The sequence below is a fragment of the Pleurodeles waltl genome, chromosome 5 (assembly GCF_031143425.1).
Source record: "Pleurodeles waltl isolate 20211129_DDA chromosome 5, aPleWal1.hap1.20221129, whole genome shotgun sequence".
NCBI classification, from domain to species: domain Eukaryota; kingdom Metazoa; phylum Chordata; class Amphibia; order Caudata; family Salamandridae; genus Pleurodeles; species Pleurodeles waltl.
Window position 1 is genome coordinate 1800166599 of NC_090444.1, and position 17428 is coordinate 1800184026.

At 45.3% G+C, this 17428-nt stretch overlaps 1 protein-coding gene across 2 annotated transcripts in view; it reads right to left on the bottom strand.

The window, feature by feature from the left end:
- Positions 1-15378, bottom strand: part of LOC138296807 (exportin-5-like) — a 1394731-nt gene extending 1379353 nt beyond the window's left edge. For both annotated transcript variants that reach the window (XM_069236253.1, XM_069236252.1), the window contains exon 1: positions 15192-15378. In XM_069236253.1, the coding sequence (XP_069092354.1) occupies positions 15192-15296 (105 nt within the window). In that variant the 5' untranslated portion in view covers positions 15297-15378. The remainder of the gene's footprint in view (positions 1-15191) is intronic.
- Between the last annotated feature and the right edge of the window lie 2050 nt (positions 15379-17428).

A 17428-nucleotide genomic window follows, 5' to 3' on the forward strand; every position in this document is an offset into this window, starting at 1 on the left:
TGCCTCAGGTGAGACCTAAAAAGCTCTTTCACAATGCCCCTGGCTTATGATTGTAGCCGTTAGAAATCAGATTAAAATTCCCAATTTAGAAAAAGCAAACTAAGCCTTACATCACTTAGATAATAAATATTATGAAGGAGGAAATCATATGAGGTACCCCATTGAATTACATCTACCGATTACAGACGACAAATGGTAAGCCTATGGCAAATCTACTGCTTGCAGCAAGACAAGAATTGTTGGCACAGTGGCCAAATGAGTAACTACTATAGGGTCCTAGTGGGTAAAGCTATCATCACTGCCGGGCTGAGAAATTAGCATACTCCTTCCACAGTAGGAAAAAGACGTTCATGACAATATGGGACTAATTGATAATATATCTCGGTAGAGACTTTATTAACTGGCGTGCCCAAAGTGGTTATGTCCCAGGGAGACTGTGTCATTATAACTAAGTGAATGGAGGAAACAGAGAAGTCTAAAAGAGTAGAGCAGAAAGACAATTGATTGCTACCGCCCAGATATGGCCACATGGGACAGGCTGAAGGAGGAGATGGGATAGGGGAGGGTTCTATAAAACAAGATTTCAGTCTGCAACAACACTGATGTCCATCCAGTTTTCTGAGAAACAAACTTTAAAAGTCAATAAAAATGTATGAACCCCTTCCTCGCCATGGACGTAATGGTTACGTCCATGGCAGCACCCGTGTGGCGCCATGGACGTAACCATTACGTCCTGGGACTGGCCGTCGGGGGAAGCGCTAGCGCTCCCCCCGAGGGCCGCCCCCCCACCCCCACAGGCCACTACCCCCACGACGTCAGCGCGCGATCGCGCGCTGATATCATGAAAGGGTGAAAGACACGCTGGAAGCCATTTGCTTCCAGCGCGTCTAAGGAGAAGGTGAGTTTTTCACCTTCATGCGGGGGGGGATGACTCTGAAAGAGGTATCGAGGGAAAGGAAAGGGTTTTCCTTTCCCTCAATGTCTCTGAGCATTCCTGATGCCCACTAGACACCAGAGATTTCTGTATGTGTGTGTGTATTTGTTTTTTAGTGTGGGGGAGCGACCCCTTGGGCAAGGGTCACCCCCAGGGGCCCATATGTATTATGGGGCAGTTCTGCCCCCTTGGGGGCAGATAGGCCTATTTGTTTTAGGCCTTAATCCCAATAGCGCCAGGGATATTATATGTGTGCTTTGTGTGGGGGGGGGGTGGCCCCTTGGGCAAGGGTCGTTCCCCCTGGGGGGCCAATGTATTTATTGCCGTTTCTGCCCCCCCTTGGGGGCAGAAAGCCACTAGACACCAGGGATTTTATTGTTGTTTTTTTTTTTGTGTTGGGGGGGCGGACTCTTGGGCAAGGGTCAGCCCCATTGGCACAAATGCATTATTGGGCAGTTCTGCACCCCTTTGGGGCAGATAGGCCAATTTCTTTTTTTAGGCCTTTCTGCCCCCCAGGGGCAGAATCCCCATAGCACCAGGGATAATGTATGTGTGTTTCTGTGTGCTTTGTGTGGGGGGTGGCCCCTTGGGCAAGGGTCGCCCCCCCAAAGGGGGCAATGTAATTTGGGCGATTTCTGCCCCCCGGGGGGGCAGAAACCATGAAGATGCCAGGGATTTTTTTTTCTTTCTTTTGTTTTTTTTGTGTTGGGGGGGGGGTGCCCCTTTGGGCAAGGGTCGCCCCCAAGGGCCAAAAAGCACTGTTGGGCAGTTCTGCCCCCTCTTGGGGTCAGATCGGCCTTTTTTTTTTTTTTAAGGCCCATCTGCCCCCATCCACTTAGCGCCAGGGATCATGTGTGTACTTTGTGTGGGGGGGGGGTTGGGGGTTGGTCCCTTGGGCAAGGGTTGCCTCCAAGGGCCAAAAAGCACTATTGGGCAGTTCTGCCCCCCCTTGGGGTCAGATCGGCCTGTTTTTTTTTTTTTTTTTTTAAGGCCCATCAGCCCCCACGGGGGGCAGAATCCACTTAGCGCCAGGGATTATGTGTGTGCTTTGTGTGGGGGGGTTGGCCCCTTGAGCAAGGGTCACCCCCAAAGGGGGCAATATATTCTATGGCATTTCTGCCCCCCTTGGGAGTAGATTGCCTATTTTTTTTAGGCCCATCTTCCCCCAAGCAGAACACTAGACACAAGGGAAACATTTTAAATGGTTGGTGGCGGTGTGTTTGTCAACTGGCGAAGTATTTGCTTTTATGATAATAACAGTTTTTCTCCTTTTTGTTCTAGTTCAAAGCTTTTGCTGACTTTGCTGTGGCTTGTTGCAGTTTTGGCAGTAGTTGTCCTGCGGTTTGCGTAGTTGCATGTTTTAGGTAAGTAAATAAATTTACTCCAAGTGAGTATTGTTGCCATGCATGAATGACATGTTTGTAGGTGGTGTACTGAATGCAGGATTGTGTGCGAAATTGTCCTTAGATTTATGCACAATGATTATTGTGTTGTCTTATGTCTAATTTGCTTTTTTTTGTGCTCTTTTTAGTGGGATATCATTGGTGATTGCTGTGGCTGTGCAGAGTAGTTGCTGGTGAGTCAAGCTTTTTCAGGCAAGTGATCAGTATAGTTTTTGAGTTTATAACTCTTAGTGATAAAGCTACACTTTGTTACTTATCTTACACAGTGCTGGTTGTTGGTGGTGTATTTGTCCAGTTAATTTTTGTAGGAAGGATCATGGCTAGCTGTAGGATGACCGCTCAGCAGGTTGTTAGTGTGCTTTTTGAGTCATCTTCTGACCATGAATATGAGACTGACTCTGCATCTGAGGCAGAGGAGGAAGTGCAGGATTCTGGAAGTGAATTTTCTGTCAGAGATGAATCATCTGATGATGAAGCCACTCTCAGTGCTGATGAAGGGCCTGTTTTAGAGGAGGACAGTGATGTGCCGATGGTGCAGGAGCCAGCGGCTGAAAGGCTTCCCATTGGAAGACCTGACACGTGGGTTGCACCAAACGTGGAGCAGCCACAGTTGCCTGTGTTTACTGGTTTTCCAGGGTGTCGAGTTAATACAGAAAACTTTTTGCCCGTCAACTTTTTTTGAGTTGTTTATGGACAATATATTTTTGGAAGAGATTGTTGAGCACACTAATTTGTATGCAGAGCAGTTTTTGAGGGACAACGCTGCCAGACTTAGGCCACACTCTAGAGCTAGCCGGTGGATTCCCACAAATCTGGAAGAGTTGAAAAAGTTCTTGGGTTTAACTTTTTTGATGGGACTGATAAGGAAGCCAGCCCTGTCATCATATTGGTCTACTAGTCCCTTGATGGCAACTGCTATATTTCCTGCCATCATGAGTCGTAACCGGCATGAGCTTCTTCTTCTGATGTTGCATTTTGTAGATAATGCTTTAGCCTTGCCACAAGATCATTCTGATTCTGACCGTCATTTTAAGATTAGACCTGTCCTTGATCATTTGGTAGATCGGTTTTCAGAGATCTATGTTCCAGGCAAAGAAATATCTGTAGATGTGTCTTTGGTCCTGTTCAAGGGTCGTTTGGTTTTTAGGCAGTACATTCCTAGCAAGAGGGCACGGTATGGAATTAAATTGTATATGCTGTCTGAAAGTAGTACAGGATATGTTTATAATTTCCGGGTCTACACTGGTAGGGATTCCAATATTGCCCCCCCCTGGTTGTCCACCCACTTTTGGAGTTAGTGAGAAAATTGTGTGGGAACTTGGTAGACGACTGTTTAACAAAGGTCACCATTTATATGTAGATAACTTCTACATTGGAGTTCAGTTGTTCAGAGTGGACACTGTTGCTTGTGGCACAATCCGCTCTAATCGGAAAGGCTATCCAAGAGAGCTTGTCTGTAAAAAACTTGAGAAGGGACAGTGCAGTGCCTTGCGGAATGATGAGCTGCTAGCTCTGAAATTTGTAGACAAGAGGGATGTATACATGCTAAGTACCATCCATGATGAGAGTACTTCACCTGTGGCTGTTTGGGGTCAGGTTGCCTGTGTGCATCTTAGACTATAAGCAGCACATGGGTGGTGTTGATAGAGTAGATCAGAGGTTGGAACCTTACACTGCTGCTCCTAAGTCTTATGTTTGGTGTAAGAAATTAGCGGTTCACTTGGCAACTTTTAATACTTTTGTTGTGTTCAAGGATAGTTCTCCAGAGACAAGGATGAAATTTCAGGAGTCTATCATAGCTGGCCTTGTTGTGCTGGAACAGGCAAGAGTTCCTAGAGAAGCAGTGGTGGAGGAAGTGGCTAGATTCAAAGATCGTCACTTTGCTGAGCACATTCCTCCCATGGCCAAAAATAAAAAATAAAAAAACCTTTCCTGCTAAGGGAGAGATGTAGAGTCTGTGCTCGAAGAGGTATCAGGAAGGAGACTAGGATGTACTGCCCTGATTGTCCTTCAAAACCTGGGCTGATGTGTGGGTGGCTGTTTCAGGAGCTACCACACACAGAAGAATTATTGGGAAATTCCGTGAGCGTAAACTGCTGTTTTATATTTTTATATGTTCAGTTTCACGGTTGGCATTAGACATGTATTCAGTTAGATCTTTTGTGTTTGTAGTTTTGTACTTATTTATGACTAGTGGTTTCTTTGTTGTTTACAAACAAAAAAAAACACAAAAAAAAGGATGTATGTGTGGGGTGGCGCTTGGCTGGCGCTGTGCGTGGGGTGGCGCTTGGCTGGCGGTGCCGGCCAAACACCAGTCCACACACATCAGTTGGTGTGATTGCTGTATCAGGCATGTGGGCGTATGAAAGTGATGGGCCCTTGAGTGGCGCTGTCTGTCGATGCGAGTGCTGCAATGTGCTAGGCCCGTGGCTGGCGGCGTGAATGGTCTTGTGCATGTCATGTATGAAAGGTGTGTGAATGGACTGTAAAGCGGTTGGTGCCTTGCCGTGGCTTTACAGCTCACGAGCTGTGAGTCATTGGTTCAGTTTTTTGGCCTTTCAGTTATTAACAGTGCATTTCACTTTTGTGAAATCTCTTGTTAATAAAATTTGATCTGCTGAACCATCACTCACCCTCGTGCCAAATCCAACCAGTATGTGTGGTTAAAAATGACAAAACCTGCTCCGCTGTAATCAGGCGTCACAGCACACTTGTGACACGCTAGGTGTCTCAGGTGGGACCCCAATGATGAAGCATGCCACCAACTTTTTTTTTTTTAGGGGTCTTTTTCACATAACCTAAGCGCATTTCTTTTCACAATTTTTGTGTTTGGCACATCACAGACTTATGTGGACACATCAAAATGATATATTACAAAACTACCTATGTTTTTGGTCTTGGGTGCAATCTTCATCTAGGGAAACCTACCAAACCCAGACATTTTTTAAAACTAGACAACCCAAGGAGTCCAGGGAGGTGTGGCTTGTGTGGATCCTCCAACATTTCTTACCCAGACTCCTCTGCAAACCTCAAAATGTGCTTAAAAAAAGCATATTTTCCTGAATTTTCTTTGTACGATCACCGCTCCAGCACAAAATTCCTACTCCCCAGCGTTCCCCTCAGTCTCGCAAGTAAAATGGCACCTCACTTGTGTGGGTCCCCAAAGCAGAGTCAGCCTAGAGATGTATAAAATAAGAATATGTGCTTATCAACTTGCTGTGCTATCCCCTCAATCTCTACAAGTTTTTGGCCTTTTTCTGTTGCAGGCACCTGGCCCACCCACACAATTGAGGTATAATTTTTTAATCGGGAGAACTCTGGGTGGAAGGAAATTTGTGGCTCCTCTCAGATTCCAGAACTTTCTGTCACCGAAATGACAGGAAAAAATGATTTTTTGGCCACATTTTGAGGGTTGCAAAGGATTCTGGGTAACAGAACCTAGTCTGAGCCCCACAAGTCACCCCATCTTGGATTCCCCTAGGTGTCTAGTTTTCAGAAATGCACAGGTTTGCTAGGTTTCCCCAGGTGCCGGCTGAGCTAGAGGCCAAAATCCACAGCTAGGCACTTTGTAAAAAACAGCTCTGTTTTCTTTCTAAAAATGTGATGTGTCCATGTTGTGTTTTGGGGCATATCCTGTCGTGGGCGCTAGGCCTACCCACACAAGTGAGGTACCATTTTTATCGGGAGACTTGGGGGAACACAAACAGCAAAACAAGTGTTATTGTCTGTAGGAAAGTACCATCTTGCCTGGCATGTTACCCCCATTTTTCACTGTATATATGTTGTTTTAGTTGTATGTGTCACTGGGACCCTGGTAACCCAGGGCCCCAGTGCTCATAAGTGTGCCTGAATGTGTTACCTGTGTAGTGACTAACTGTCTCACTGAGGCTCTGCTAATCAGAACCTCAGTGGTTATGCTCTCTCATTTCTTTCCAAATTGTCACTGACAGGCTAGTGACCATTTTTACCAATTTACATTGGCTTACTGGAACAGCCTTATAATTCCCTAGTATATGGTACTGAGGTACCCAGGGTATTGGGGTTCCAGGAGATCCCTATGGGCTGCAGCATTTCTTTTGCCACCCATAGGGAGCTCTGACAATTCTTACACAGGCCTGACACTGCAGCCTGAGTGAAATAACGTCCACGTTATTTCACAGCCATTTTACACTGCACTTAAGTAACTTATAAGTCACCTATATGTCTAACCTTTACCTGGTAAAGGTTAGGTGCAAAGTTACTTAGTGTGAGGGCACCCTGGCACTAGCCAAGGTGCCCCCACATTGTTCAGAGCCAATTCCCTGAACTTTGTGAGTGCGGAGACACCATTACACGCGTGCACTACATATAGGTCACTACCTATGTGTAGCTTCACAATGGTAACTCCGAATATGGCCATGTAACATGTCTATGATCATGGAATTGCCCCCTCTATGCCATCCTGGCATAGTTGGCACAATCCCATGATCCCAGTGGTCTGTAGCACAGACCCTGGTACTGCCAAACTGCCCTTCCTGGGGTTTCACTGCAGCTGCTGCTGCTGCCAACCCCTCAGACAGGCATCTGCCCTCCTGGGGTCCAGCCAGGCCTGGCCCAGGATGGCAGAACAAAGAACTTCCTCAGAGAGGGTGTGACAGCCTCTCCCTTTGGAAAATGGTGTGAAGGCAAGGGAGGAGTAGCCTCCCCCAGCCTCTGGAAATGCTTTGTTGGGCACAGATGTGCCCAATTCTGCATAAGCCAGTCTACACCGGTTCAGGGACCCCTTAGCCCCTGCTCTGGCGCGAAACTGGACAAAGGAAAGGGGAGTTACCACTCCCCTGACCTGCACCTCCCCTGGGAGGTGTCCAGAGCTCCTCCAGTGTGCTCCAGACCTCTGCCATCTTGGAAACAGAGGTGCTGCTGGCACACTGGACTGCTCTGAGTGGCCAGTGCCACCAGGTGACGTCAGAGACTCCTGCTGATAGGCTCCTTCAGGTGTTAGTAGCCTATCCTCTCTCCTAGGTAGCCAAACCCTCTTTTCTGGCTATTTAGGGTCTCTGTCTCTGGGGAAACTTTAGATAACGAATGCAAGAGCTCATCCGAGTTCCTCTGCATCTCCCTCTTCACCTTCTGATAAGGAAACGACTGCTGACCGCGCTGGAAGCCTGCAAACCTGCAACATAGTAGCAAAGACGACTACTGCAACTCTGTAACGCTGATCCTGCCGCCTTCTCGACTGTTTTCCTGCTTGTGCATGCTGTGGGGGTAGCCTGCCTCCTCTCTGCACCAGAAGCTCTGAAGAAATCTCCCGTGGGTCGACGGAATCTTCCCCCTGCAACCACAGGCACCAAAAAGCTGCATTACCGGTCCCTTGGGTCTCCTCTCAGCACGACGAGCGAGGTCCCTCGAATCCAGCGACTCTGTCCAAGTGACCCCCACAGTCCAGTGACTCTTCAGCCCAAGTTTGGTGGAGGTAAGTCCTTGCCTCACCTCGCTGGGCTGCATTGCTGGGAACCGCGACTTTGCAGCTACTCCGGCCCCTGTGCACTTCCGGCGGAAATCCTTTGTGCACAGCCAAGCCTGGGTCCACGGCACTCTAACCTGCATTGCACGACTTTCTAAGTTGGTCTCCGGCGACGTGGGACTCCTTTGTGCAACTTCGGCGAGCACCGTTTCACGCATCCTCGTAGTGCCCGTTTCTGGCACTTCTCCGGGTGCTACCTGCTTCAGTGAGGGCTCTTTGTCTTGCTCGACGTCCCCTCTCTCTTCAGGTCCAATTTGCGACCTCCTGGTCCCTCCTGGGCCCCAGCAGCGTCCAAAAACGCCAAACGCACGATTTGCAGCTAGCAAGGCTTGTTGGTGTTCTTTCAGCGGGAAAACACTTCTGCACGACTCTCCACGGCGAGAGGGATCCGTCCACCAGAGGGGAAGTCTCTAGCCCTTTTCGTTCCTGCAGAAACCTCAGCTTCTTCTGTCCAGTCGAAGCTTCTTTGCACCCGCAGCTGGCATTTCCTGGGCATCTGCCCATCTCCGACTTGCTTGTGACTTTTGGACTTGGTCCCCTTGTTCCACAGGTACCCTAGATTGGAAATCCACAGGTGGTGCATTGCTGGTTTGTGTCTTTCCTGCATTATTCCTCTAACACGACTACTTTGTCCTTAGGGGAACTTTAGTGCACTTTGCACTCACTTTTCAGGGTCTTGGGGAGGGTTATTTTCCTAACTCTCACTATTTTCTAATAGTCCCAGCGACCCTCTACAAGGTCACATAGGTTTGGGGTCCATTCGTGGTTCGCATTCCACTTTTGGAGTATATGGTTTGTGTTGCCCCTATCCCTATGTTTCCCCATTGCATCCTATTGTAACTATACATTGTTTGCACTGTTTTCTAAGACTATACTGCATATTTTTGCTATTGTGTATATATATCTTGTGTATATTTCCTATCCTCTCACTGAGGGTACACTCTAAGATACTTTGGCATATTGTCATAAAAATAAAGTACCTTTATTTTTAGTATAACTGTGTATTGTGTTTTCTTATGATATTGTGCATATGACACTAAGTGGTACTGTAGTAGCTTCACACGTCTCCTAGTTCAGCCTAAGCTGCTCCGCTAAGCTACCATTATCTATCAGCCTAAGCTGCTAGACACCCTATACACTAATAAGGGATAACTGGGCCTGGTGCAAGGTGCAAGTACCCCTTGGTACTCACTACAAGCCAGTCCAGCCTCCTACATTGTCCCTTGTCTTTCTCTACATTTTTTCCTTCCAAATGTAAGACAGTGTGTAAAAAAGACGTCTATTTGAGAAATGCACTGTAATTCACATGCTAGTATGGGGACCCCAGAATTCAGAGATGTACAAATAACCACTGCTTCTCAACACCTTATCTTGTGGCCTTTTTGGAAATACAAAGGTTTTCTTGATACCTATTTTTCACTTTTTATATTTCAGCAAACGAATTGCTGTATACCCGGTATAGAATGAAAACCCATTGCAAGGTGCAGCTCATTTATTGGCTCTGGGTACCAAGGGTTCTTGATTAACCTACAAGCCCTATATATCCCCGCAACCAGAAGAGTCCAGCTGACGTAACGGTATATTGCTTTCAAAAATCTGACATCACAGGAAGAAGTTACAGAGTAATACGTGGAGAAAAATTGCTATTTTTTTCACCTCAATTTCAATATTTTTTTTATTTCAGCTGTTGTTTTCTGTAGGAAACCCTTGTAGGATCTACACAAATGACCCCTTGCTGAATTCAGATTTTTGTCTACTTTTCAGAAATGTTTAGCTTTCTGGGATCCAGCATTGGTTTCACAACCATTTCTGTCACTAACTGGAAGGAGGCTGAAAGCGCAAAAAATAGTAAAAATGGGGTATGTCCCAGTAAAATGCCAAAATTGTGTTGCAAAATTTGGTTTTCTGATTCAAGCCTGCTTGTTCCTGAAAGCTGGGAAGATGGTGATTTTAGCACCACAAACCCTTTGTTGATGCCATTTTCAGGGGAAAAACCACAAGCCTTCTTCTGCAGCCCTTTTTTCCAATTTTTTGGGGGAAAAAACGACATTTTCACTATATTTTGTCTAATTTCTTGGTCTCATTCAGGGGAACCCACAAAGTCTGTGTACCTCTAGAAAAAAAGGACGCAAATTTGGCGTGGGTAGCTTATGTGGACATAAGTTATGAGGGCCTAAGCGCAAACTGCCCGAAATAGCCAAAAAAAGGCTTGGCACCTGAGTTGGAAAAGGCCTGGCAGCGAAGGGGTTAAACAATATAAGGTTATTTTGGTGGCAAACTCTGTATACTGATTTTAATCAATATGCTCAGGCATGTTCCATTCGTGCTGAGAGATCAAAAGTCCACCTACTATGGGGCTTTTGTGACCATTTCCTTTTCAAACCTAATCCTTGGTGTACAGTGTACATGGACTTTATTTTGGGACTGCCCAAGCGTCACAATAGTACAGCTATTCTAGTTGTTTATTATTTGGCAACAATAGAGCAGCTTACTGCAGTAACTTGGTTTTCCTCTTCTGAAAAGTTATCACCAATGTTTTTACATCATATTTGTTTGCATGTAATACCACAGGTCTTGATAACCAACAGAGGTCCACAATTTACTTCAAAATGATGGTCTTTATTGTGTAAGAAAAAAAAGAACTTGACTAAGTCCATTTGTTGAAAACGGAAGTGTACAGTTTTGGTCCTAAAAAGGGTAAGCTGTTCCAAATCTTGGGGGCATGAAATGAGAAAGGTTTTCCTCCCTTGCATGCAAAATGTATTCGGTGAATCGAGAAAACAGGCTTTATGCAAGGATCTGCTAGGCTTATATACCTGATGTTTCTCAGCTAAAACCTTACAACTTTAAACATAATTATTGTGTTTACCATTAACCAATGTAAGGAATTTAACACTGAATAAACTGCAGTGACTGATTCCGGTCAGAAGCCTGGCTGCCCAATTTTGGAGTTGATGCATTAGTCAGTAGCTGCAAGTATAGTGCACAGTTGTCCATGCTATATATAAAAGTTAGGACCTAACTCAGCATTCTAACGTTATTTATATGAATATTTAAGTTTAGGTCCATATCAATTATAAAGCCAAGATTCTTACTGCAGAGATTGGGACTAGGGGTTCTCCCATGTGCTAACCTCGGCAGCTTTGGGACCACCAGTTTGGTGTATGAGAAACTGACAGTCCAACTAACATAGGTTTTGAATCCATTTAACTTTAATGCATTCTTGCACATCCAAAGATTATGGAAGTTTGTGACCACTGCTTTTTTCATGTCTAACTGACAAGACAATTTGAGTGTCATCTGAGTATGCCATTAAAGATAATCCAAAAATCATTGATCAGGCAGGCCAGTGAAGAAATATATACATTAAATAAAGTAGGGGTAAAAATAGAGTCGTGCGGAATTCATAGTGTTACGAGGGCTGTTTCGCTGCAATGTAATGGCCTGAAGCCAACTTACGTTTTGCCAAGCAAGTCATTTATTTCTCGGTGTGTCTTCAGTTGTTTGTTGATTTCTAAGAGTTGTACTGAAACAGGTAGCAGTGAGATTGGCCTATAATTAGTTAACTCCTGCAGATCAGCTGAAAGCTCTGATGATAATTCTGTGGAATCCTGGCTCTCGGACTGCATTTCCATAAAAGCCCCTGCACTCATCTGAGTAAGCAGAGTAAGAAGCTGGCTATGTGCTTCTGAAATATTTGGGGAATTAACTGTCCAATTCCAAATCCAGCAATGCTAAGCACCTTGAAAAAAATGTGCCTCATATGCTTCCAAATCCCGTCAACGATGGTTAAACTGAGTTGTTTTTTGTTTTTTTCATCCTACAGCACCCTTGACGTACGAAGGCCGCTCTTCAGGAAAAGTCACAGCTCAATACACAATTCAATAGTTATGGACACATATGAGGTCATATTAGAAAAAAATGTCATTGTATTTGTAAGGCTAAATTGCAGCTGGAATAGCGCACAGAAAGCAAGAGCAGTTTCTATATGTAACATAGTCTGATTTTGTCAAGAAAAAGAAAACCTTGGGAGACATTTTGGCAGTGGCTCAAATCATAATGAGAACATATCACAGTGTCATGTGGATCCTCAGAGGGGATTTTAATCTAAACCTTCCCTCCTCAATTTGTGATTCAGCATAGCACAATATGTATGACTCACACTGGAACATCACCAAATCACTTCGGTACAGATAAGAATCGGGCAGCTTTGGTCAATGGTTAACACAACTTGGGTCTGCGGCAGTAACTGTGCGTTTTCTGGCCGTTTTCAGTCTGACCATTCCTTAGCATCTGCTCATGTTGCACCACAATGTCTGGCTAGCCTTGAAGTCCTCAATTAAACAATTTCCCCAACTCCCTACAAATATACCATTGTTCCTGTTCTAGAGTATTCTATCAACTGTATTTTGCACTCAAGACTTCCATTTGTTTAAACATGAAATGATTCAGAAAATAAAATAGCAAGCTGTGGAGATAGTGAACCTGAGTGAGGTAATGAAACAATGTTTAGACAAACATCACAATGGGAATAATCAGGCCTTTACTATCTCTGACAGATGGCATCAACTTGCAGGGGGGTTCTACAAAAAGAATCAAAAACTGTTTCATAGGGCACTTCATCTGTAAAAAAAAATATATAGATATATATATATAAATAAGATCTGCTTATAGGAAGAAACTCCGGGCAATTAAAAAAAACAAAAAAAAAAAAAAAGAAGAAGGAAAATAACGCCAACAACTAATCATGCTCTATGAGGCAGCCAAACACAATGATGAAAGGCAATTTTAGTTCATAATGAACCTGTGAATTTCTCACCTTATGAAACGTTTCTCACTGAATATTCTGCTGGTCATACAGATTGCCTACAATAAAATGTATTTTTCAACAGCACTATGCCACCTGAAAAGATGTGTTAGATCTGGCATCCTCTGTCTGGTTTCCCCTGTCTTTTTGCCTCTGCTTCCTGTATTTTTGACTGCGTGCTGGACTTCGTTTGCTGATTTTTGGTACTCTGGGCACTTTACCACTGCTGACCAGTGCTTAAGGGCAAGTGCTCTCTTTTCTAAATTGTATTGCTAATTGTCTTTTACATGATTGTCATATTTGATTTTCTAGTAAGTTCCAAGTAAAGTACCCTATAGGTGCCCAAGGCCTATAAATCAAACGCTACTAGTGGACCTGTAGCACTGATTGTGCCACCCACGAGTAGCCCTGTAAACGTCTCAAACCTGCCACTGCAGTATGTGTGTGTGCAGTTTTAAACTGCCATGACGACCTGACAAGCGCTCCCACTTGCCAGGCCCAAGGCAACCCCATGGGCAGGGTGCAGTGTATTTAAAAGGTAGGACATGTACTGGTGTGTTTGTGATATGGAGCTTGGGGGCTCTGAACTCACTATTTAAAAAGACTGTTTAGTTGTAGCTTTTTAGATTGTCAGTTTAAAAATTCCACTTTTAGAAAGTGGACATTTTCTTGCTTAACTATTCTGTGCCTCTGCCTGCCTGTGGAATCAAAGTCTGGTTTAGACTGACAGGGGCTAGTCATGCAAAAAAAAAAAAAAAAAAATTTGATGCAGCATCCACCCAGCAGCTGTAAAATTGACAGAACTCCCCCACTGTGCCTGTAAAAATTGCCGCAGCGCCTGCAGAAATCAACACATCAGCTCAGCACAGCTCCATTGTTGCTGTGCGTGCAGATTTTCCACGCATCATCCCTGGGCGCAAAAACTGCAGCATCATAGCCCAGGCTCGAGGTTGCTCACTTGGAAATCGACGCATTTCTCTCCTGCAGGAGAAAGAAGCGACACATTGCCTACCCAGCGGTGAAATAACTGACACACAACCTCACTTGAGAGTAAGGAATCAATGCATTGCTTGCTTTTCTGACGCACCACTACGGCTTTATTTTTACGCTTACCAGGTACTTTATAGTGCAATAATCCATCCAATGATTTCTATGGACTGAGACTCTTTTGACTTTTAAAAATTCATATCTTTGCTTGTGTATGCTGGGTTTTTGTAGTATTGGTCTTTTTTTATTTAGATAAATATTGGTTATTTTTCTAAACTGGTGTGGTGTCCATTTGTAGTGTTTTCACTGTGTCACTGTGTATGGTAGGTACAAATACTTAACACATTGCATCTGGGATAAGCCTGACTGTTTGGGCCAAGCTACCAATGGTGTGAGCAGGTGTTAGCTTATGAATGTGACTCCTTTACCCTGACGGGAGTGAGGGTCCCTACTTGGACAGGGTGTAAACTGACTGCCAACTAAAGAACCCATTTCTAACAAGATGGAATTGGAAGGTCTATATCAGCCATCTATCTTAACACCTATGGTCTTTTACTCACGTTGAGTGTTGTCAAGTTAGCTATTAACAGAAATGAAGCTCCTGGTGCCAAAAGGATTCTGGCTGCCATTGTTAAAGAGACAGCATCAACATGTTGGAAAATTTTAAGGCCTTTATATAGCTTTTGATCGGACCCACTCGGATCATCTTTTTTCTTCGCTATTTGGCTAAGCTATCCCTCTAAATTTGCTGACTCACCCACACCTCTAGGTTTTACAAGGCAAACTGCTCATGGGGCCATGCCCCTAATCCAGCAGTTTTGTAGAGATACAAGGGTCCTTGCAACAACCGAGTACTCTCATGTGAACGGAATTATCAAAATAGGGACAGAGCGTAACATACAAAGAAAGATATTTACAACTTTCAAATAAAATGTAAATGAAAGTATAAAGGGCAAAGATTCACATGTACTTAAGAACTGTCCTGAGTGCTTCTAAATGTGCACCTGGAGCTAAATGTGTACAGGAAGCACACACCCTTTCTTGCTGAATACAGTGTTAAAAATTACAACATGGGAAAAAGAGAAGATATGGCCTTAGGGCAAGGGCTGCCGATTCTGGAACCAGGATCGCATCCGGGTGTGGACTGAACATCCTGTAGTTCTTGGAAAATCATTTAATCTCCTCCTCCTTTACAAAAAAATATATGACCTTGTTTGATGGAACTGGAGCCAATTTAAAGCGTCCCTAAATTTCCCTTGACAAGTTCGTGCTATAAGAAAATATACATAAAGAGGAGGAAGGGTAGTTTGTGTGCAATCCTTCAGTTTTTAAGAGCTGTTTCGTTGTGTATTCAACAAAAACTCAGACAGTACGGACGCACTACGACTTAAAGACACGAACACTCATTCAAGGGTCACAATGCATCCATCCATCCGTCCGTCTATGCCGCCAACGCCGTTCAGCCACCAGCAGTTCCCCAGCTAGTCGGCGCTCACAAGGCACATGCGCATTACAGAATTGTGTCGGGCCCGTGTAAGCCGCGAGCCCGTGACGCACCTTCTGGGCCTCTGTCCGTTGCGGAATTGTGGACTTCGGGTCCATGATAACTTTCACCGCCGTAGCGAGGGTTTCGCATTCGTACTTTACTTCAATGCTCGTCATGTTGGCGAGCTTCTAGAAAGGCAAAAATCTTTCTGTAGATGCCACTAGCGTCCTATGGGGCATCACGTGGAAATGAGGCTTGAACCGCACAACTGACGTCTAGGTGCCGCGCGGGCTCCTGTGTGGTGACTTGGTGCTGTCGCATGTTTGTGACGTCACAACACAGCGCTAGTTTTGAGTGAAATTTCGACATGCTAAAGAGCTATTTCTAAAAAATCATAATTTTCTTGGAAACACGAAGGCGAGTACTATGTCGTTTTCCTTGTTTATTTGTCTAGGAGCCGTATTTCAAGAATATAGGAAGAATAAAGAACAACACTTCCTTAACCCATTCATGCCGACAATTTAGAAGAGAAAAGTTGTCGATTCTAGAAGAATAATCGGGAGCATGTATTCCCCCCAATGGCTTCTATGGAAGCAAAGGCTATTTCAGGAGGGAAACAACCAAAAAAAGAGCTATCTTTGGCCAAGTTTCAAATTCCTCAAGTGTGACATTATGTCAGAGTGTGAGACGGTACTAAAAGAAGCAAAATCACCTAAACCCGGTTTTGCCAGGCGTCACTCTTCAGGGGTTAGACTGACGTTAATGTAGGAACTTTCCAGAATTCACACTCATATGAAAGTCTTTCCGACGACAATCGGCAGATTGCTAATGAAATGTGGCGTAAGGGCCAGAGATGCCAACTTTGGCGCTGAGGAACCAGGTTCGAGTCTCGCGTTTGTAGGAAAGTGGCTCTTTTTACATGGGCACCACCACATACACACACTTTTTGCCTGATTTCTGGTACAATTTTCTGAGAGTGCACTGGGTCCCTGCGTAAAATAGGTCCCCACTGCCAGATCGCTTTCCCCAAAACTGCAAAGTTGTTTTCCCCAATTGGCAAACCTTTAGCTATCACTATTAGGCCTTAATTAATGGTATTCCTGGTACCTCGGGCATCAATCAATCAATCAAGAAATTTGTATAGCGCGCTACTCACCCGGAGGGTCTCAAGGCGCTGGGGTAGGGGGGACCGCTACTGCTCAAAAAGCCAGGTCTTGAGTTGCTTCCTGAAGGAGAGGTGGTCTTGGGTCAGACGGAGGTGGATGGGGAGTGAGTTCCAAGTCTTGGCTGCCAGGTAGGAGAAGGATCTTCCTCCCATGGTGGCTTTTCTGATGCGTGGCACGGCGGCAAGGGCGTGGCTGGTCGATCGTAGCTGGCGGGTGGGAGTGTAGAAGGTTAGGTGGTTGTTGAGGTACCTGGGGCCCAGGTCGTGGAGGGCCTTGTGTGCGTGGGTGAGGAGGCGGAACGTGATTCTCTTGCTGACGGGGAGCCAGTGCAAGTCTCTCAGGTGTCCGGAGATGTGGCTGTGTCGGGGGATGTCAAGGATGAGGCGTGCGGAGGCGTTCTGGATGCGTTGGAGTCTTTTCTGTAGTTTGGCCGTGGTTCCGGTGTAGAGGGTGTTACCGTAGTCCAGTCGGCTGGTGACGAGTGCCTGGGTGACCGTCTTCCTGGTTTCGGTGGGGATCCATCGGAAGATCTTCCGGAGCATGCGTAGGATGTTGAAGCATGATGATGAGACGGTGTTGACTTGTCTGGTCATCGAGAGGGAGGAGTCCAGGATGAAGCCCAGGTTGCGTGCGTGGTCCGTTGGTTTGGGTGCGCTGCCCAGGGCCGGGGGCCACCAGGAGTCGTCCCAGGCAGAGGGTGATGATCCAAGGATGAGGACTTCCGTCTTGTCTGAGTTCAGGTTCAGGCGGCTGGGCATGGGGTACTGATAGCTGCAGCACAAATTTTGCCACCCTCAGGGACTCCCTCATTAAGTGCACACAGTGCTGCTTTCGCGGCTGCATGTCTTGGGGTCATAACTAAAATTAAAACACGACATGCAACACAGCCTGTGTGCCTTGTCCCCTTTAGCATGCAATATATGTAAGTCACCTCTCTAGCAGGCCTTCCATTCCTAAAGGCAGGGTGCATTATATTACATGTGAGGGGATACCTGCATGAGCAGATATCCTCTGCTATGTCTTTGTCGATTCTCAGACATAGTAAGTGAACAGTGAAGCCATTTTAAGTACATGTGATGGATACTGGTCATTACGAGTTCCACAGCTACATGATGGCTTCACTGAAGATAGGGATGTTTGGT